Source organism: Myxocyprinus asiaticus, chromosome 37, assembly GCF_019703515.2.
Source record: "Myxocyprinus asiaticus isolate MX2 ecotype Aquarium Trade chromosome 37, UBuf_Myxa_2, whole genome shotgun sequence".
NCBI lineage: Eukaryota > Metazoa > Chordata > Actinopteri > Cypriniformes > Catostomidae > Myxocyprinus > Myxocyprinus asiaticus.
The window spans coordinates 27,708,620-27,731,521 of record NC_059380.1 but is presented as its reverse complement, the minus strand read 5'-3'; the positions used below and the strand labels follow the sequence as shown (position 1 = coordinate 27,731,521).

Sequence of the window (22,902 nt, the reverse complement as noted above, 5' to 3'; positions counted from 1 at the left end):
ATGTTGTGGTACAGTGGTGAAATCAAGATGTTATTAATGTCCACAACCGGTTAGGTTAGGGTTAGCCTAAGCCTAATTCTAACCCTAAAATGTGGTATGGATGTGTGTGTCAGCTAGGAGTTGTGTCAACTAGGAGTCACCCAGAGGAAGGGCACTCACCAGTTGTCTTGGCATAAAACAACCATGATACTTCCCAACCAAAAAGAGGAAGATTAATCCACAGAGAGCTGTTTTTTCCCCACACTCCAACCACAGCCACATTCATGCCTTTCTTATTAACCACAGTTGAGTGACATGATCTGGGTTCCGCCTTCTGTGTTCATCAGTACTATCATTAATTACCTCCTAACAAGTGGTATAATCAAACTGTCAATACTGTCCTCAACCTGAAAGCCGATAAAATGCCGTAATTAATGCTTTTATAAACATGCTTCTAATAGGCTGGCAGTGGGGGTATAATTCAGGGATAGAGCATTTCGATGCAGATCACAAGGACCATGGATCAAATCCAGGTGGCCCCTGCTAGCAAATTTGTACAGTAGCATAAAATGCAGTCCTTCAGTGTTGTTAGACATTGGTGTAATCAACTTATCATTAGTGTCTACAACCTCTATGCCTTAAAATGCAGTCATTTTTGTTTTTATTCCCATGCTTACAATTGGCTTAGAGTGGGGGTATTGCTCAGTAGTAGGACATTTGACTGCAGGTCAAGAGGTCCCCAGTTCAGATCGTGGTACCCCCCACTCACAAAGTTCTTCTATAGTGTCAAACAATGTTGTGGTACAGTGGTGAAATCAAGATGTTTTTAATGTCCACAAGCGGTTATGTTAGGGTTTGCCTCACATTAACCCTAAAATGTGGTATGGATGTGTGTGTCAGCTAGGAGTCACCCAGAGGAAGAGCACTCACCAGCTGGCTTGGCATAAAACAACCACAATACTTCCCAACAGGAAAAGTGGAAGATTAATCCACAGAGAGCTGTTTTTTTCCCCACACTCAAACCACTGCCACATGCATGCCTTTCTTATTAACCACAGGTGAGTGACATGATCTGGGTTCCGCCTTCTCTGTTCATCAGTACTATCCCTAACTACCTCCTAACAAGTGTTATAATCAAGCTATTAATACTGTCCGCAACCTATAAGCCAATAAAATGCAGTAATTAATGCTTTTATTAACATGCTTACAATAGACTGGCAGTGGGGGTATAGTTCAGTGATATTGCATTTCAATGCAGATCACAAGGACCATGGATCAAATCCAGGTGACCCCTGCTAGTAAACTTGTACGGTAGCATAAAATGCAGTCCTTCAGTGTTGTTAGACATTGGTGTAATCAGCATATTATCAGTGTCTACAACCTCTAAGCCTTAAAACGCAGTCATTTTTGTTTTTGCTCACATGCTTACAGTTGGCATCAAGGGGGTGTATAGCTCGGTAGTAGAATTTTTGACTGCCAATCAAGAGGTTCCCAGTTCAAATCTTGATACCCCCCACTCACAAAGTTCTTCTGTAGTTTAAAACACAGTAGTTCACTGTTGTTATTCAGTGGTGAAATCAAGATATTATTAATGTCCGCAACCGGTTTGACTGTGGGTGCCCCCTGCTAACAATGTTCAGTGGTAGAGCATGAGACTGCAGATCAAGAGGTCCCTGGGTCAAATCTGGATGCCCCCTGCTGGCAAAACGTATGGAAGTATGAAATGCAGTTTTTTTATGTTATACAGTAGTATAATCAAGATATTATTAGTGTCCACAACCTATAAGCAAATAAAATGCTGTCATTAATGCTTTGATTCATGTGCTTACAAGGGCCTAGCAAGGGAGGTAAAGCTCAGTGGTAGAGTGTTTGACTGCAGGGAAGGAGGGCCCCAGCTCAAATCCAGGTGCCCCAGCTGGCAAAGTTGACCAGTAGCATAAAGTACACTACTTTATTGCTGTGATATGGTAGTACGATCAAGACATTTTTAATGTCTGCAACCTGTAAGCCAGTAAAATGCAGTCATTATTGTTCCTACTCTGGTCGTGATAATGTATAGGCATGGGGGTATAGCTCAGTGGTAGAGCATTTGACTGCAGATCAAGAGGTCCCTGGTTCAACTCCAGGTGCCCCCTGCTGATATAGTTGCATGGTAGCTTACAATCCACTACTTTATTCTGTTTAGACAGTGATGTAATTGAGCTCTAGATAATTTATGCAACCTATAGCCCAAAAAATGCAGACATTTTTGTTTTTATTCAGGTATTTAATTGTATTTTTATTCTATTTTTGTATTATTATCTCTGTCTTGTTGCTGAATTGTTTGTGCACTGGAAGCTTCTATCACCAAAACAAATTCCTTGTGTAAGCATACTTGGCAATAAAGTTTATTCTTATTCTGCTTGCCAAAGTTTGGCAGTGGGGGTATAGCTCAGTGGTAGAGCATTTTAATGCAGATCAAGAGGTCCCCAGTTCAGATCCAGGTGTCCCTCTGCTGACAAAGTTGTATGGAAGCTTACAAAGCACTACTTTAGTGTTGTTAGACAGTGGTATAATCAAGCTCTTGATCCTGTCTGCAACCTATAAGACAGTAGAATGTGGTATGGATGTGTGTGTCAGCTATGAGTCACCCAGAGGAAGGGCACTCACCAGTTGGCTTGGCAGAACAAGAGGTCCCCAGCCCAGATCCTGGTACCCCCACTCACAAAGCTCTTCTTTAGTGTAAAACAATGTTGTGGTACAGTGGTGAAATCAAGATATTATTAATGTCCACAACCGGTTAGGTTAGGGTTCGCCTAAGCCTAATTCTAACCCTAAAATGTGGTATGGATGTGTGTGTCAACTAGGAGTCACCCAGAGGAAGGGCACTCACCAGTTGTCTTGGCATAAAACAACCATGATACTTCCCAACCAAAAAGAGGAAGATTAATCCACAGAGAGCTGTTTTTTCCCCACACTCCAACCACAGCCACATTCATGCCTTTCTTATTAACCACAGTTGAGTGACATGATCTGGGTTCCGCCTTCTGTGTTCATCAGTACTATCATTAATTACCTCCTAACAAGTGGTATAATCAAACTGTCAATACTGTCCTCAACCTGAAAGCCGATAAAATGCCGTAATTAATGCTTTTATAAACATGCTTCTAATAGGCTGGCAGTGGGGGTATAATTCAGGGATAGAGCATTTCGATGCAGATCACAAGGACCATGGATCAAATCCAGGTGGCCCCTGCTAGCAAATTTGTACAGTAGCATAAAATGCAATCCATCAGTGTTGTTAGACATTGGTGTAATCAACTTATCATTAGTGTCTAAAACCTCTATGCCTTAAAATGCAGTCATTTTTGTTTTTATTCCCATGCTTACAATTGGCTTAGAGTGGGGGTATTGCTCAGTAGTAGGACATTTGACTGCAGGTCAAGAGGTCCCCAGTTCAGATCGTGGTACCCCCCACTCACAAAGTTCTTCTATAGTGTCAAACAATGTTGTGGTACAGTGGTGAAATCAAGATGTTTTTAATGTCCACAAGCGGTTATGTTAGGGTTAGCCTAACATTAACCCTAAAATGTGGTATGGATGTATGTGTCAGCTAGGAGATACCCAGAGGAAGAGCACTCACCAGTTGGCTTGGCATAAAACAACTACAATACTTCCCAACAGGAAAAGTGGAAGATTAATCCACAGAGAGCTGTTTTTTTCCCCACACTCAAACCACTGCCACATGCATGCCTTTCTTATTAACCACAGGTGAGTGACATGATCTGGGTTCCGCCTTCTCTGTTCATCAGTACTATCCCTAACTACCTCCTAACAAGTGTTATAATCAAGCTATTAATACTGTCCGCAACCTATAAGCCAATAAAATGCAGTAATTAATGCTTTTATTAACATGCTTACAATAGACTGGCAGTGGGGGTATAGTTCAGTGATATTGCATTTCAATGCAGATCACAAGGACCATGGATCAAATCCAGGTGACCCCTGCTAGTAAACTTGTACGGTAGCATAAAATGCAGTCCTTCAGTGTTGTTAGACATTGGTGTAATCAGCATATTATCAGTGTCTACAACCTCTAAGCCTTAAAACGCAGTCATTTTTGTTTTTGCTCACATGCTTACAGTTGGCTTCGAGGGGGGGGTATAGCTCAGTAGTAGAATTTTTGACTGCCAATCAAGAGGTTCCCAGTTCAAATCTTGATACCCCCCCACTCACAAAGTTCTTCTGTAGTTTAAAACACAGTAGTTCACAGTTGTTATTCAGTGGTGAAATCAAGATATTATTAATGTCCGCAACCGGTTTGACTCTGGGTGCCCCCTGCTAACAATGTTCAGTGGTAGAGCATGAGACTACAGATCAAGAGGTCCCTGGGTCAAATCTGGATGCCCCCTGCTGGCAAAACGTATGGAAGTATGAAATGCAGTTTTTTTATGTTATACAGTAGTATAATCAAGATATTATTAGTGTCCACAACCTATAAGCAAATAAAATGCTGTCATTAATGCTTTGATTCATGTGCTTACAAGGGCCTAGCAAGGGAGGTAAAGCTCAGTGGTAGAGTGTTTGACTGCAGGGAAGGAGGGCCCCAGCTCAAATCCAGGTGCCCCAGCTGGCAAAGTTGACCAGTAGCATAAAGTACACTACTTTATTGCTGTGATATGGTAGTACGATCAAGACATTTTTAATGTCTGCAACCTGTAAGCCAGTAAAATGCAGTCATTATTGTTCCTACTCTGGTCGTGATAATGTATAGGCATGGGGGTATAGCTCAGTGGTAGAGCATTTGACTGCAGATCAAGAGGTCCCTGGTTCAATTCCAGGTGCCCCCTGCTGATATAGTTGCATGGTAGCTTACAATCCACTACTTTATTCTGTTTAGACAGTGATGTAATTGAGCTCTAGATAATTTATGCAACCTATAGCCCAAAAAATGCAGACATTTTTGTTTTTATTCAGGTATTTAATTGTATTTTTATTCTATTTTTGTATTATTATCTCTGTCTTGTTGCTGAATTGTTTGTGCACTGGAAGCTTCTATCACCAAAACAAATTCCTTGTGTAAGCATACTTGGCAATAAAGTTTATTCTGATTCTGCTTACAAACTTTGGCAGTAGGGGTATAGCTCATAGTAGAGCATTTTAATGCAGAACAAGAGGTCCCCAGTTCAGATCCAGGTGTCCCTCTGCTGACAAAGTTGTTTGGAAGCTTACAAAGCACTACTTTAGTGTTGTTAGACAGTGGTATAATCAAGCTCTTGATCCTGTCTGCAACCTATAAGCCAGTAGAATGTGGTATGGATGTACCATAGTTGAAGCCATTAGAATGTGGTATGGATGTGTGTGTCAGCTAGGAGACACCCGGAGGAAGGGCATTCACCAGTTGCCTTGGCAGAACAAGAGGTCCCCAGCCCAGATCCTGGTACCCCCACTCGCAAAGCTCTTCTGTAGTGTAAAACACTGTTGATATACAGTGGTGAATTCAAGATATTATTAATGTCCACAACCGGTTATGTTAGGATTAGCCTAAGCCTCATTCTAAGCCTAAAATGTGGTATGGATGTGTGTGTCAGCTAGGAGTCACCCAGAGGAAGGGCTCTCATCAGTTGGCTTGGCAGAATAAGAGGTCCCCAGCCCCCAGGGCACTCACCAGTTGTCTTGGCATAAAACAACCATGATACTTCCCAACCAAAAAGAGGAAGATTAATCCACAGAGAGCTGTTTTTTCCCCACACTCCAACCACAGCCACATTCATGCCTTTCTTATTAACCACAGTTGAATGACATGATCTGGGTTCCACTTTCTGTGTTCATCAGTACTATCATTAACTACCTCCTAACAACTGGTATAATCAAGCTGGCAATACTGCCCTAAATTTGAAAGCCAATAAAATGCCGTAATTAATGCTTTTATAAACATGCTTCCAATAGGCTGGCAGTGGGGGTATAATTCAGGGATAGAGCATTTCGATGCAGATCACAAGGACCATAGATCAAATCCAGGTGGCCCCTGCTTGCAAATTTGTACAGTAGCATAAAATGCAGTCCTTCAGTGTTATTAGACATTGGTGTAATCAAGAATTATTAATGTCTACAACCTCTATGCCTTAAAATGCTGTCATTTTTGTTTTTATTCACATGCTTACAATCAGTTTAGAGCAGTGGTTTTGCTCAGTAGTAAAACATTTGACTTCAGATCAAGAGGTCCCTACTTCAGGTCTTGATTCTCACAAAGTTCTACTATAGTGTAAATATACTACACAGTAGTTTACTGTTGTTATACAGTGGTGAAATCAAGATATTATTGATGTCTGCAGCCAGTTCAAATCTGGGTGCCCCCTGCTAAGAAAGTTCAGTGGTAGAGCATTTGACTGCAGATCAAGATGTCCCTGGCTCAAATCTGGATGCTCCCTGCTGGCAAAATTGTACAGAAGCATAAAATGCAGTTTTTTTTGTGTTATACAGTGGTATAATCAAGATATTATTAGTTTCTGCAACCTATAAGCCAATGTAATGCTTTTATTCATGTGCTTACAAGGGCCTAGCAAGGGGGGTAAAGCTCAATGGTAGAGTGTTTGACTGCAGGGAAGGAGGGCCCCAGCTCAAGTCCAGGTGCCCCAGCTGGCAAAGGTTAACAGTAGCATAAAAATCAAATCAAATTAAATCAAATCAAATCACTTTTATTGTCACACAACCAAATACACAAGTGCAATAGTGGGTGAAAATCTTGGGTGCAGTTCCGAGCAACATAGCAATCATGACAGTGATGAAACTTACACCAATTTACAATAAACATCAGATTTACACATCACAAATTACATATCTAATATACACATAATTATACACAACTCAATATAGAAATAATAATATACAATGTACAGTATACAGTACACACAATATAGAATATTGTACAGTATACAATACACACAATATAGAATACACATTATACAATAAAAATAGTATATATATTATATATAAAATATACAGTAGGTTGTATTGTACTGTTTTGACGTTCAGGCTGTCGTCTGATAGTCAGCTGCCAGTGTGTTGTTAAGAGAGAATATAATTTATGACAGTCCAGTGTGAGATAATAAGATTAATAAAGTGCAGTGCAGATGTATATTGATCGTGAGAGATCAAGAGTTCAAAAGTCTGATTGCTTGGGGGAAGAAGCTGTCATGAAGTCAGCTGGTGCGGATGCTGATGTTGCAATACCTCCTGTCTCATGGTAGCAGTGAGAGCAGCCCATGGCTTGGGTGGCTGGAGCCTCTGATGATCCTCTGAGCTTTTTTCACACCCCGCCTGGTATATATGTCCTGGAGGGAGGGAAGCTCACCTCCGATGATGTGTTTGGCAGTTCACACCACCCTTTCAGGGCTTTGCGGTTGTGGGCTGTGCTATTGCCATACCAGGCAGTGATGCAGCCAGTCAGGATGCTCTCTACAGTGCTGGTGTTGAACTGTGTGAGGATGTGGCAGTTCATTCCAAACTTCCTTAACCGACTCAGAAAGAAGAGGTGCTGATGAGCCTTCTTTACAACAGCCTCAGTGTGGACGGACCATGTGAGTTCCTCAGTGATGTGGACACCGAGGAACTTGAAGCTGCTGACTCTCTCAACTGTTGCTCCACTGATGGTGATGGGGCTGTGTTCTCTGTCTTTTCTCCTGAAGTCCACCACAAGCTCCTTGGTCTTACTGACGTTGAGGGAGAGGTTGTGCTCCTGACACCAGCATGTCAGAGTGTGCACCTCCTCTCTGTAGACAATGTTTCATCATTGTCAGTGATCAGACCTACCACTGTCATATCATTAGCCAACTTAATGATGGCACTGGAGCTGTGTTGCCACACAGTCATGTGTGTACAGGGAATACAGGAGTGGGCTGAGAACACAGCCCTGCAGGGCTCCAGTGTTGATGGTCAGTGATGAGGAGATGTTGCTGCCCATTCTAACCACCTGGCGTCTGCTTGACAGGAAGTCCAGGATCCAGCTGCACAGCGAGCTGTTTAAGCCAAGAGCGTGTCACTTAAGGTGTGGTTATGAGTGTATCAGATGACCCCTCTCCCTTTTCAATATGGGGCACCAGTTAAGAATACTATCTTAACATTTTAAGAACACTCCCAAAAGAGCTGTTCGATAATTTAGAATTAATGTAAACTAGAGGGAGGTGGTCAGCTGATTTATCTGAAGGATTTGTGAGAGTCTAGACAACTAGTAGAGTCTTTGATCATCAACACAATGAAGACACAGTTGTAATAAAATTATTGAAATTTATTAACAATATATATGCAAGAGTAAATACCACAACAATTAATAATGCTAATAATGAATATGCACTGCTAAAGGATAATAAACGAATAACCAAAAGGAAAGTACTGAATTAAATAATAAAACATAAATTATTTGAACACAGAATGGATAAATGCAATGCTGTTGAACTGAATGTAGCAATGGGAGAGAATTGTATGGAAATGCTCCTTATGGGAAACCACCTAATGGCTCTGGCAAAATGGTGATAAATAATGCTTATTTATCATTAAACAAATAATATACCTATTATTTGTAACAAGCTGACCCCAGGTAACTGTTATCTAAGCAAAAAAATATGCTGCAGGTATAAACTAATGCCAAGGTCTCTAGAAAGAGGTTTGGTAAGTTTATATTTATGTTCCACACAGTTGGGTGATCAGTCCAGCAACAGAGACATCTTCCACTGGTGATGCGGGTAGCGTGCAGTGGGAAGGGCGCAGAGTTGTGATCCAGTAGTCGTTGCCACGCTGGGCTGGAGAATGCTGAACTTCAGTTGCGCCAAGAGGGTCCTTAAAGAGTGGACTGGGCAGCTGGGTCAGTTGAATCTTCACAGGGTCCTTTGCAGGCTGGCTTCGTCACTGAGGAGCTGTGTGGGACAGGCAATGTCTGCCGATGCAGAGGTCCTTTGTGGACTGGGCTGCGCTGCTGGAAGAGCCATAAGAGTCAGATAAGGTCCCTCAATGCTGGGGCCCTTTTTCAGCTAGAGTGCAGCCGAAAGCAATATAAAAGGTTTTGCTCACAAAAGCTTAACCACAACTATCTTGTAGCCTTTTTCCTCGTCCGGTCGGAAACTCAGGACGTGGTGTGTCTGCTAGTGTCTCCTTCCCCGTCAAGTTGGAAACGCAGGACAAGGGTGTATCTACCCGGGGGACATATTTATACCTTTCTGATGAGGAGGAGATTTAAATCTGGTGCCTTTCTGATCCTGGAGTGTGATTGGCCACTGGTGTCTGAAGTAGCCATGGTGTTGCCCATCCTAGTGTGGAACTCCTTTGCATAGCATAAAGTACAGTGTTAAAACAGTGTCTTTAATGTTTTACCCATGCATTATTTCTTTACCAAACCTCTTTCAAATTATTAAAGGCATCGTATGGAACAGATAGAGACCAAACACGATAAGAAACGGTTAAGTCATCGCCCATGCATTCGTTTATCTGATAATAGAATCCCATGAATTGCTGTGTTAACAGTCAATAACCAGTTAACATAAACTGTGCTTTGCATGAAGATGGGGTGGATGTGTTGCAGTTTATATTAATTTAAGGCCTCCAATACTAGGTATGAATAGATCTCTGTGACCCTCCACTGCTGCTGCATCTGGGAGGTCCTGAGGAATTTATGGCAGTTCTTGCCTATACCTTAGGAATGAGTTTGGTGGGTGCAGAAGGTCCACCTTTCTGCCCTGAAAGAGGTGTCTGGCAGTTGTCTTAGCATCTTATCTGATGTTGCTGAACATTTTATGTTCATTCACCAAGGATCCAATCACAGTGAGGTACATCTTCTTCCACACCAGCAGTTAGAGAGCGGCCCTGCCATAAACTGGTCCCTGGAATGCCATCTTAACTGATGTTCACCACATCTCCCCCCTGCTCAGACTGATCGAGGATCTGAAGTCGTTGATATGGCCGATGTACTAAAAGGGGAACAGCAGGAACAAAACACAAACCTCACCTCATCCTTCGACCATTGGCAGTTTGAGTAACTAATTAGTAGTTAAATTTAGTGAGTATTCTAATGATATCCTGTATCAGTACTACTAAACAGGTTACACATGAACCTTCATGTAAAGAAAGAGAAACTATGGATAGTCAAAAAGAGAACTATAAAGGCTATTCAGTGAGTGGTGTCTAGAGAATAAAGCAGTCTCCTGCTACTTCCGTCTAGTCAGCATTGCTTGTTATAGCAGGAGAAAGCTCAGGGAGTGGTCTACACATATTAGATTTGAGCTCAAGAGCTTCGCTAAGTCTCACCCTTTTCTCTGACAGGCTAGCCTGCAGTTTGTGGATTCGCTGGTACAGTATCCACCACAGGGGGCCCATTGTAGCCCACCCACATATTGTGAAGATAAGTAATAGGCTGTCACTGTTATCCCACCCCCAAGTGAATGGCACCTTCTTAGGTTTTGGCTCCACAGGTGTAGCTCGGAGGCTACCTAACTGGAGACTGATCTTTGCTAATTTAGGTCCCTCAAACAGAATTTGATCCCTGAGTGACTTATCTACTTCCAGAGTGTGTCCTTTAAAGGCATCCACTATTTCAAACTCCACATCATGCACATCAGCATCAAGATGGTATAGAACTAAATGTTTGATATGGAGAATTGCTCCTACTGGGATTTAAATTAGCATAGTTTCATTAGGGAGGTGTATTGGAGTAGCTGTATCATGGCGGTTATATGTCATTATGGTTTCACTAACAGGTGTATTAACTAGCCACTTATTTCCTGCTCTCTCAATTTAGGTGGCAGTCGCATCCTCCCTGTGTTTAGCAACAGCATTGCATTTGTCTTCCTTGATTAACCTTTTAATGCCACATAGGCCTTCAATGGGGTCTCTTACGAAAGGTTTACTGGGGCATAGCCAGTGAATATCTTTGACAACTGTACACATATGTAGGTTAGGTGTCAGATACATGTCAGTATTTTCATCTTGATAAGCTATGAGTGAGTGTGTCAATTTTTATGTGTATATCTTTAGACCAAATCCCCATGTTTAACACTGATTTCAACCTGTATATGTTTTTAGTGTCAATTATCAGGAGGTTTAAAAGGAAACCAATTTATTTAGCCTCTGGGTTAACATGGATTGGTATAGCACTTCCCAGGCTGTAACCTGCAGTGTTTACATGGTTCCCTGCAATACCAGACTCAAGATATTCTTCACTAGCTCCACCGGCACTAAGTATGAAGGGATCCTATTCAATGCCAAACTGTCAACAGCAGAGCTGACTTCCCTCAGCAAGTCTTGCATTAGTATTTGAACCTTTTGTACATGGGCATAGTCATCTTGTATGACATCCACTATCCTGCTTATACTTCAGATCGTATCATTTAAAAGGGATGTATGTTAATTTACAGCGAGGACTGTAACCTCCAATGTTCTGTCTCACTGCTGCAGCTGCTTCTGCTGAACATCAATTTTCTCTTGTATCTCAGGCATTTCTCTTTTCAGCCCTTTCACATGTTTTTTCAGTGTGGATATGCTAATGCTGTTAACTGTTGAAATACCAACTGAGAAGAGTGAGCCTAGGGCTGATGCTGCTGTCAGCAGTGTACCAAGGAAACGCTTTGGGCGTCTAACGCTCCTTAATTCTTCCTATGTTATGGTGACTTTCTGTAGCTGTTTAAGCATGTGGATTGTATCTAACTGAGCGTGTCCTATGACATCCTCGCTCCATTGGACAACATGCCAGGGGACCGTCCTCCCTGAAGTCACATGCTTTTTGTACCTGTCGGCAGGGTTGAGCCGAACAAAGACTCTCTGAGTGTGCACATAACAGTCAGTCACTAAAATTCCAGGGGCATCCTGAAGTATAATGCCAGTAGGAGGACCTGATTCCACTATTTCCATGGGCTGGACTGCATTGAGTACGCAGATCACTATAATTAGGCTCAGCAGGTTCATTCTGAAATTGCACATATACAGAGTGTCACTTCACTACTTTGTAAGCAGAGTACAACTAACAAATACCACTATGACTAGCCACAACAACTAGTCACAGATGCACTAGCAACAGTGCCTGACACAGTATAGACTTCTCTACACTGCCTGAGATCTTACACCTTAACAGAAGTTACTCCTGAGTGGTGTCCACCCCTTGTATTCCCATTTGGGGTTTGTAAGTCTTAATCTGTTTAAAGTGGACCCACTTGTACTCAGGGGATCTTTTCCCTTTTGAGATTTTAATGCGGTATGCTACTGGTGATAGTTTTCCTACAATTTCACGAGGACCAGACCAGTTTGGGAGAAACTTTTTTGGAACACCTACTGGCTTTGTGAAGTTAAAATACATCACCTTGTCTCCCACTTGATATTCTGTAGAGCCGGCCTTTTGATCATAGTATGTTTTCCTGCCCTCAGCACTTTTCTCCAATTGCTCTTGTGCCCATGCAAAAGTCTGCCTGAGGTGAGCTCTCAGGTCTGCCACATACTGGTGGGCAGTATATGCGCTGGTTACACTGACATCTTCAGGTTGGTAGAGGAGATACAGAGGGAGTGTCATCTGCCGCCCTGTCATCATTTCAAAAGGCGTGACACCTGTAGAGTTATGGGGTGTGGACCTAATGGCCATTAAGACCAGGGGAAGTTTTACATCCCAGTCTTTTCCATTAGCTGAAATGTACTTCCTCAACATCCCTACAATAGTGCAGTTTGCCCTCTCCACCTGTCCTGATGACTGAGCATTAAATTTTGCCTGGACCCCCAACATTTTCCATAGTTCAGTCATTACAGTGGCTGTAAAATGAGCACCTCGATCTGAATCTACAGAGAGGGGTAGCCCCCACCGGCTAAACACATGATTAATCAGCAAGATAGCCGTGGTCTCTGCTGTGTCATTTCGAACTCGGAGACATTCCACCCACTTGGTGAATGCACATGTCACGTTAAGAAGGTATTTGTTACCTCTGGAGGACTTAACTACTGGACCAATCCAATCTATCTGAATGTTAGATCAGGGAAATGTTATTCCTGCCTTCTGAAGGGGGGCTCTGTGAGGGGGGTTAGATGGATGAAACTGACAACAAACCAGGCAACCCTGGATATAGGCTGCAATGTCCTGTTTCATCTGTGGCCAGTAGGCTAACTGACGAAGTGTCTCATGTGTTGTCTTCACCCCCCTGTGGCCTCCACAAGGTTCATCATGGACATGCAGGAGCATAACCCCCCTATGGGCTGTAGGGACCACCCATCAAGATGGTGTATTCCTATCAGGACAGTATACTAGCAAACACTTCTCTAACTTTAAATGGTGTCTGATAAGGTACAGAGTTTTCAGGTCACTTGACTCTGCCAGATTTTGCTCAGTTATCGGATGCTCTACTGGGTTAGAAATGAATAGGTAAACAACGCTGATCACAGGGTCTTGTGTCTAGCTGTCTGCCTATCATTACAGTCTGAGGAGTGTCATCAAGGGTTGTACCTGCTTCCTTTGGCTAGCCTGTCAGCTTCATCATTGCCCATTTTGTCTGGACCAGGGGCTTGTGAATGCCCTTTTACCTTCTTCCAGTACATGGTCATGCCATTCTGATTGACAAGTTTGTCACAATTCAAAACAATTCCTTATGCTTAACTTCCTTTCCTCTGCCATTTTTCACACTATTCTGTTTCCAAGGAGGGAGGTGAGAGACAAAACTATGTCTGGCATAGTTTGAATCAGAACAGATTACCAAGTCTCTGATACTATACTGTGCTGCTTGTTGCAAAGTTATGAGTGCAGCAGCGATTTCTGCATACTGACTAGACTTGGAGCCTAAACAGAACTGCTGTGCACCACAGGGGGCATCAGCCTCCCAGACTAATCCTACTCCAGCCTGTATGTGTTGTTCATGGTGATAAGAGCACCCATCAATGTAGGCCTTAGGAAGACCTGCGCAGACGTTTTCATCATAGTAATGATGGCTTGATGTCAGCGAGGGTGTGGTGATTACTGTGCTGCCTTCTTGTGCATATTCTCCATCAATGCAATGCTGGAACATAGCTAATCCTTGGCCTAGTGCCATCTTATTGTTCTGTGCGTATATCACCTCCACCTCATAACCTTGCAAGGCCATCATCCATGTGGCAATGCGACTGTTTGAGACTCTACCTTCCCTGAGTCTTTGGCTATTTAGGAACTGGACAGGTTGATGACACGTCTCAACAATTACTTTCTGACCCCCAATATAGCTGCGTAAATGTTCAGTTGCCCACACTGTAGCAAGCAAGGATTTCTCACAGTCTGAGAACTTAATCTCTACACTACAGAGTGCCCTACTAGCATAGGCAACAACCTGCTTGTCTTAGTGGTGCTTTTGGGAGAGTGCTGCACTGAGGCAGTGCTTGGAAAAATCAGCCTGAAGGAAAAACTCTTTGTCTTTGTCAGTGTAGGCTAGGCATGGAGCAGTGCACAACGTGTCCTTCAGTTCTTTCATGGCCTGTGCCTGTCTTTCCCCCCAGCTAAATTCTCTACCTTTCTGAAGTAGTTCATGCAGTGGTTTAGCGATGTCTGCATGATCTTCTATGAACTGACGGGAGTAATTGCATACTCCTAGGAAGCTACGCAGTTCAGAGACATTTGTAAAGGGTTTAATATTCTTTAGTGCTTCTATTCTATTAGACTGAGGTTGAATACCATCAGGGCCAACAGTCAGTCCAACATACTCCACTTTTGTTTGACACCACTGTCCTTTGGCTAATGACATTTTAGCACCTGCTTTAGTGAGCTGGGTGAGAACATGTCATAACTCTGCTAGATGATCTGAACAGGTCTGACTATGCATTAGGATATCATAAACGTAGATCAGGTTACCACATGTGGCTGCATCACCCATTGCCTTGAATAGAAATATATTAAACTCGGCAGGGGAGTTTGAATAGCAAAATGGGCACCTGTACCAAGTGAACTGTCTACCTCTGAAAGAAAATGCTAGCTCATACTGATCTGCTGGGTCTACCTTCATTGTCCAAAAAACATTTTCCACATCAACTGTGGAGAAATATTTAGCTGTAGTAACCTTTGCTAGCTCTTGGTCAAGATGTATCATAGGCCAACGTGATAGAGGAACCTGTTTGTTGAGCTGCCGGTAATCTACAGTTAAACGCCACTTTCTGCTTGGCTTTAAGACAGGCCAAACTGGAGAATTGTAGGTGGAATTGCACTCACGTATGATCATTTTCTCTAACAGGGAATCTATAATTTCCTGAATGGAGTCAAAAGCAGTGAGTGGAATTCTGTATTGCTGCACAAAGGTAGGCGGGGCATTTGGATCTGTGGGAATACGGACTGTATGGACATCTGTGACTCCACAATCATAGGAATGCTTAGAAAAGGTTTCCTTGTGTTCATAAAACACCTGCCTTAATTCCTGACGCTGAACCTGTGTCAAGAGCGTCTGCTTGGTCTAGCTGTTGTTGAACTTCTGACTCAAATCCAGGGTATGGTTCAGCGCACTTTCCTGCATCTTTCTCACTGTTCACTGGTGCATGCGACTCTTGGACCATCATAGTATGTACCACTATCTCACAGTGTTTGACTGCAGGGCAGGAGGGCCCCAGCTAAAATCCAGGTGCCCCTGCAGGCAAAGTTTAACAGTAGCATAAAGTGCACTACTTTATTGTTGTTATACGGTAGTACAATCAAGACATTAATAATGTCTGCAACCTGTAAGCCAGTAAAATGCAGTCATTATTGTTATTATTCTGGTAATTACAAAGCACTTGCATGGGAGTATAGCTCAGTGGTAGAGCATTTAACTGCAGATCAAGATGTCACTGGTTCAAATCCAGATGCCCCCTGCTGCTAAAGTTGTGTGGTATCTTAAAATGCAGTACTTTAGTGTTGTTAGACAGTGGTATAATCAAGCTATTGAGATTGTCTGCAACCTATAAACCAGTAAAATGTAGTATGGAGGTGTGACATAATCTTGTACGGTCACATAAAATGCACTATTTTAGTGTTTTTATACAGTGGTACAATCAAGATATTAATGTCAGCAACCTATAAGCCAATAAAATGCAGTCATTATTGTTTTTATTCTGGTGATTACAAATAGTTCAGTGGTAGAGCATTTGACTTCAGATCAAGATTTCCACTTTCTAATCCAGGTGCCCCCTCCTGGTAAAGTTGTAGGGTAGAGTAAAATGCAGCACTTCAGAGCTGCTATACATTGGTATAATCAAGATATTAACAGTGTTATCCATTTATAAGCCAATACAATTACTTCATTATTGTTTTTATTCAGCAGCTAGTAAAATGGGGGTATAGCACAGTGGTATAATCAAGCTATTGATTATTATTATTGCTGTCCACAACCTATAAGATAACAAAATGCAGTCATTAATGCTTTTATCCACATGCTTACAATAGGATGACATTGGGGGTATAACTCAGTGGTAGGCAAAATTATACAGTAGCATAAAATGCACTATTTTAAGTGTTGGTATACAGTGGTATAATCAAGATAATTATAATGTTTGATATTAATAATGTCCATAAACCAATAAGCCGATAAATTCATTGTTGTTTTTATTCAGGTGCTTACAAAAGCCTGATAAAGGGAGTATAGCTCAGTGGTAGAGCATTTGAATGCAGCTCAAGAGGTCTCTGGTTCAAATCCAGTTGCCCTCTGCTAATGAAGTTAGTTTTATTCAGGAGCTGGTAAAAGGGGGTATAGCTCAGTGGTAGAGCTTATGACTGCAGGTCAAGATGTTCAAATCCAGGTGCCCTTTGCTGGTAGAATCAGGACAGGTAAGTCACAAACAGAGGGAAAGTAGCACAATACAAGTACGGTTACAGACCTTAAAATGCACTAAAGTAAAAACATACAATTTTTAAACTACATAAAAGTACTTAACAGTAATAAGAGTCTTTGTAATTCATTACTTTACACCCCTGAAAACGAGTAACTGGAATGCAGATGTTATAACATTTAATCATATTTTTATTTTGTTTAACCAAAGAAAGGTATATTTACATAGCTATGAAACAACAGACATTTAACAAAGATCAGGAACTTAAAGAATGAAATAATTACATTCTAGAAATGGGATTTAATTTTTAAAATGTCTGCATTAGTATCCACCACAATGCTTTCAATCCTCTTGTTGTACTGCTCCAAAGTAGTAAGGAGGCGTTCATAGATCTCCTAACATAGAAAAAGAATAAACATTAGGAATGAAATGTAAAACATTGTGCATAGCCGATGAACATGCCAGTACAATTCAAAGAACTTAGGTAAGTGAGATACAGTAAACTAGATTTTCCAGTTATTGATAGGAAAGTGCACCTGAGCTTTGTGAGTCCGCTGGTTGCACTTCTCTCTAAGCTTCTGCATCTTTTCCTTGAATTGTTTAGTTTCACGGTTGCTTTCTTCTATTAGTTTCACAACTTCCTCCCGTTTCAGGTGGATTTGGTCATATTGCCTTTAAAAAATAAAAACAAGCAATTCACATGTTATAAACATTCCACAATCAGCTTAAGAGCAAACAAACTGACATTCTAATTTGACAACTTTTAGATCATATTTTGGTTTCTTTAAGATTGTTAGTGCCTTAGAGTAGAAACATACTCTACTCAAGTATTCAAAAGGTATACGAGAATTCTTGGCCAACGCAATAAAACACATGGTCTCGTTTGGGCTTAACATAAGTTAAATTGGATGTTATTATTCAGGTGTAACATAAGCACAGTGTAAATTCTTCACAATTTTCTTATCTATAAGAAAACAGGACAGCATTAAACCATTAGAATGAGCTGTTGAAATTATGAATTAATAAAAATTGTGTAGAGAAGTGCTGACTCTCTCCACCAGTGCGCCGTTGATGGTGATGGGGCTGTATTCTCTGTCTTTTCTCCTGAAGTCCACCACAAGCACCTTGGTCTTGCTGACGTTGAGGGAGAGGTTGTGCTCCTGACACCAGTGTGTTAGTGTGCACCTCCTCTCTGTAGGCTGTTTCATCATTGTCAGTGATCAGACCTACAACCGTTGTATCATCAGCAAACTTAATGATGCATTGGAGCTGTGTGTTACCACAGTCATGTGTGTACAGGGAATACAGGAGTGGACTGAGAACACAGCCCTACGGGGCTCCAGTGTTGAGGGTCAGTGATGAGGAGATGCTGCTGCCCATTTTAACCACCTGACGTCTGCTTGACAGGAAGTCCAGGATCCAGCTGCACAGTGAGCTGTTTATGCCCAGAGCCCAGAGTTTCACATCAAGGACACTATGGTGTTGAATGCTGAGCTGTAGTCTACAAACAGCATTCTCACATACGTGTTCCTTTTTTCCAGGTGGGAGATTATGGGAAGGAAAAGGATTGAATATGCATCTCTACGCAAGCTATCAGATTATTTTGGAGATGAAATGGTGGTGATTAAAATGATGATTTATTTATTTATTTTTAAAAGAACTTTTGAAAACCCTATTCAAAATAGGGCTGCAAGGACCACTGTGACAACCGGCCCACGTTGGTGGGTAAAGTGCCAACGGCAGTGACGTGCACTTAAACGCGTTAAACCTTGCGAAACCCTGAAATAAATTAATGAAATAATTGCATACAATCAATATAGTGAATTTTTATATTCTTAGTTATGGTGGTGACAATTCTTCATGCTAGAGACATATTAATTTTATAAAGTTTTCATTTTGCACTACATAGTGCATCGTTACAGCATCGGCAAGACATGAGTTACACATCTAGCATGCAACTTATTCAAGTTCAGCTCTGCATATGCATTATTGTCTATGCAGATGTAAGTGGTAATGTTTTATGTTGTTGATTGTCATTTACATAGCAGGTTAAAATCACCTTTTTTCAAACGCAACCTAAGTGCTTCAGTTTATTGTGTTCTGCTCTTTCAGCACCTGCAGCTAGACCCTTGTGAGCCCATCTCTAACAGGACAATGTTGTTGTTTTTTTTCCCAGTCTAAAAAATTAAAAACATCTGACAGTTGAAAAGCTTTCAGCCAAAGTAGGACTGAACCATTTAATTATTGTCCAGCTGTCTACTACGGAAGCCATGGTGTGCTGATGAAAAAAGAATGTAAAAGAAATAAATGATCAATCTGTTCATTTGAAAATAAAAAAAAGTGGATAAACCAATTTATAAATGGACAAATAAATACACATTTAAGGGGTAATCACACTTGGTCCCTTCATGTGTTTTTGGGTCATTCTACAACAATTTCCACATTTCTATCCCTAGCCTTTACAGAATGTATACACTTTAAATATACTATTTAGGCATAATATATTCGCATACTTAATATAAGATGTTCTTTGAACAATGGTACCTATTTTAGTCATGAATTAGGCAATATTTGTTTTTAAATCACTTATATTAAATTCCAAGTACCATAAAAGTGCTTGTCCCCAAGGTCATGTATTGAGGTTCAGGGCTCTATTGAGTTTAAAAATAAAATTCTCTCCCATTTTAAATAATGTATACCACATTATCTCCTTTATTACATGGATGACATAACTAAAATAAATTCCAAATAAATATTATATATAATATGATGGAAATAGTTGTCCCCTGGAGTCACGTCACTGGTTTTACCACTTAACAAAAAACCCATATTTGGAAAAAATATCCAGATTTTGACATCACTTACTACATCCTGTATCCTACTTGAAGTCAAGAAAGGCACATTCTAAGTTTTCTGTCCATTTCAATTATCAGTAATTTCCTCATTTGTTCCATAATTTCATTTGAGGCTTTTAGATGACATCAATGGTATGATCAATTTTATTATAATGGAATAGTCAAAATTTAATACCAAATGACATGATTTAGAACAGAGGTCAGTAACCTTTTTGACATCGAGTGACATTTTTTATTTTCCTGGTCAATGGCTGTGCCGACACTTAAAACTTCATTTCAAGGTTTAATGTATATTTTGAATAGACTCTCGATGTCTTTTTTTTATGTATATTTTTGATACCCACGATGTGGGTTTGTTTTCTCTTTTAATCGTTTAATGTAATTTTGAGTGTGACTATGGTTCAAAGAGGGTGTACCTGTATGCTGGGTTGGAAATCAAGGATTAATAGTGGTGTTTTCTTTATTATATCACGTGTTGTTCTTAAAGCAAAAAGAAACAAATGAAACACGGAATGTAGGCTGTCACCAGCACAGTCTGACCTAAGCAAAGTAGGTGCATTCACTCACACGATTAACCGAAAGTGAAGTGCTGACGGCTTGTGATGTGCGAATAACTTGCACGTGCTGCACGAGTCTGTTGGGTATACTGAAGACTCTTCCCATTTTAACTTTTTGTTTAGCCTCCCATTCAGCTCATGAAAACACGTTGCTGCATGATAATGAGGAAGGATTACATCAAGATGTAAATTGGAATGCAGGGGTGGAATTTCATATAAATAAAATAGTCTACACCTCTCTCGCCGTTGCTGGCGTGCCAGTAATTACCCCTTTGCATGCCAATGCTGGAACGCGTGCCATAGGTTGCCGACCCCTGATTTAGAGAGTACAGCATGATTAGTAACTTGCATTTTTTAAATGCACACTTTATGAAAATCGTCACTGGTGTTACCACTCCTCAGTGATGACCAGTAACAACTGTGTGAATAAGCTAAAGTAAAAGCAGTTTATGAAGTTAAAATGCATAAAATAGCACTTATTAACACACATTTCATGATTATAACTTGTATTTGATTTCATTGTTTTTTTTAGTCAGGCCCTGTATATGGCCAAACCTGGTACAGAAGTGCTTCTGGCTAGATCTAGAGATGATGTCATTGGTATGGTGGCAAACAGATTATTTGCCTGATTCCAGGGCCCCTGGCACTGCTTAAGTGATCATTTCAGATTGAGCAGGGGTTCTGGAGGTTCATCATGGGGCACTTGTAGGGGTGGCATGTTTTTTATTCTTCATTAATAGCTGAGGACAGTCCTAAATTACCCCCTCTTAGTCCAGCAACATCCTAGTAGCAGACAATGGCATTAGAGCTCAAGAAGGTTTTTTTTTTTTTTGAGTTTCCTAAAAAAAAAAAAAAACTAAATTACTCAAAGCCAGTTGTTAAATATCTATTCGTAAGTGTCAGTGATAAATCTTTCATTTGATAAGAAATACTCTATTTCTAATCTCATCTCAGTAATTAATATTGGAGGTTAACAATCTTTGGAGCTTCATTGGGTCACTGGTGCTACCACTGTTTTTTGTCATATTTGACATATAACTGATTTTAAATTAATAGATACCTGCATTTGTATAACTCAAGTCTGAAGTAATACAAAGACATCTTTATGGGTCTAAACTCCTGAAGAGAAATTGTCCGGCATCTCATAGCAGTCATGGTGTGCATGCGCCAACTGCCTGTGTATACCTCTTAAGATATCTCATTTTGCCCAAATTCTCAGGTAGCATTGTATGTATCCTTCCCTCGGTAGGCGATCCCAGAGGCGGAAAAATAAATCCAAGATGGTGGACGAAGCGAGATACATTTTTATTATAAAAATACTTCTTCACTACGGTAAATTATAGATAAATAACAGTTTAATATGTGAATAAAACCGACTATTTTACCCAAAATGTGTGTGTGCTGTGCGTATTTATGCTCAGAGGATTGCGTTGTTTCTCTTGCGTCACCTGTATTACAACAGAGACTATTTAGCAGAGACGGGCCACTTCTATTCAAATGAATTGGAGAAATTGGAACAACCATGGAGCTCTAGTGCCCAACGGTCAACAGATGTAGAAAGGAAGTCCCGCCTTACAGGTAAAAGAACCAATCACCTTTTAGATACAGACACTGCCTGTCAATCAACTCAAGAACCTGCATGTGCATTAGCTATACAAGCCGAGAAATTTGCATTTTTTAGTGTAATATGACGTAAAGAAGCACAATTTTGATACCAGTGTTGTCAGATTTTTACTGCTTATTTAAAATATGCACTTTGGTCATAATCTTGACTAACCGTTTTTGAGATTTCAGTTTTCCCCCATTCAAGTAGATAGGACCTGCACTGGCGTGACTGGAAAACCCTCCCGGAGTGTTCCAACGATGGCCGAAAGTGGACTGACCTTCTAGAAAGACTCTGATTGAAATCAGTTGCGAGTCAACTGACTCCGCCCACATTTTCAGCCACCTGGGTTCCGCAAGTATTTTCCCCATTCATTTCTTCCATAGACTTTAATAAAATCCTTCATAAGAGTTGTGATACATGAACCAAACCAACCAACTCCAAGGTGAATCACAACATCACGAACTTTGCTTTGAGGCAAAAAAGTATTAGAAAATCAGGTATAAAGACAAAGGTACAAGGATGTTTACTTATCGTGTGTCATGAGGGCACGGACTACAATCCCATGAAGTATTGCAAAGAATGTAACTGAATAAAAAACTATGGGAATATATAAAACTATTGATTTTAGGTTGTTGATTATAAGTATAGAAACAATATATTTTACGTTTATTGCAAAATATCCCGATATGAACAAATATACAAGTAGTTTAAGGGTGAAGGAGACCGACTCGATTACGTCATTCACAGTGCAACATGGGAGCGCAAGGTCGCTACGAACAATGTTTCGGTGGACGTGGTTCTGATTGGTTGATCTTTCTCTGCTGCACCATGGGTAATGTAGTTGTTTACCATGAATTGCACTATCAAACACAATTTTTAAACAATGAAGTTGAGATAACGCAGATGGATGGCTTCAACGGAAGCATATACCATCAATGAACAACCTCGGAGCTCATGGTAGGTCTGTCTTTAAAGGTTTATAAGTTATTGTTGAAAATCAATTAGCCTATGGGATAAATGAATGGGATTTTTACTTGCAGAACCAGACTGTTTTGAATGATACGAGAAGCTGCCGCCTACGTAGAGTGTTCCAAATCGCTGTCTTATGAGGCATCATTTGTAAGGATGCTGCCAAAGAAGACAGCTGCCTATG

At 40.8% G+C, this 22,902-nt stretch overlaps 1 protein-coding gene and 4 non-coding genes across 6 annotated transcripts in view; 4 read left to right on the top strand and 1 right to left on the bottom strand.

Annotated features, from left to right (window-relative positions):
• The first annotated feature begins 2,042 nt into the window (after positions 1-2,042).
• trnac-gca (transfer RNA cysteine (anticodon GCA)) lies at positions 2,043-2,114 on the top strand. The gene has a single exon. It is a non-coding gene; the product is annotated as a tRNA-Cys (tRNA).
• A 2,622-nt stretch (positions 2,115-4,736) lies between these two features.
• Positions 4,737-4,808, top strand: trnac-gca (transfer RNA cysteine (anticodon GCA)). The gene has a single exon. It is a non-coding gene; the product is annotated as a tRNA-Cys (tRNA).
• Positions 4,809-15,705: 10,897 nt separating this feature from the next.
• On the top strand, positions 15,706-15,777 carry trnac-gca (transfer RNA cysteine (anticodon GCA)). Its single transcript has one exon. It is a non-coding gene; the product is annotated as a tRNA-Cys (tRNA).
• A 229-nt stretch (positions 15,778-16,006) lies between these two features.
• nuf2 (UF2 component of NDC80 kinetochore complex) overlaps positions 16,007-22,902 on the bottom strand; it is a 63,592-nt gene continuing 56,696 nt past the window's right edge. The window contains exons 17-19 of one of the 2 annotated variants that reach the window (XM_051675525.1): positions 17,268-17,403; positions 17,016-17,126; positions 16,007-16,711 (exon numbers count right to left, since the gene is read on the bottom strand). In XM_051675525.1, the coding sequence (XP_051531485.1) occupies positions 17,019-17,126; positions 17,268-17,403 (244 nt within the window). In that variant the 3' untranslated portion in view covers positions 16,007-16,711; positions 17,016-17,018. Of the gene's footprint in view, positions 17,127-17,267; positions 17,404-22,902 lie in introns of both variants that reach the window. The other variant, XM_051675524.1, reaches the window with a different exon arrangement.
• On the top strand, positions 16,538-16,609 carry trnac-gca (transfer RNA cysteine (anticodon GCA)). The gene has a single exon. It is a non-coding gene; the product is annotated as a tRNA-Cys (tRNA).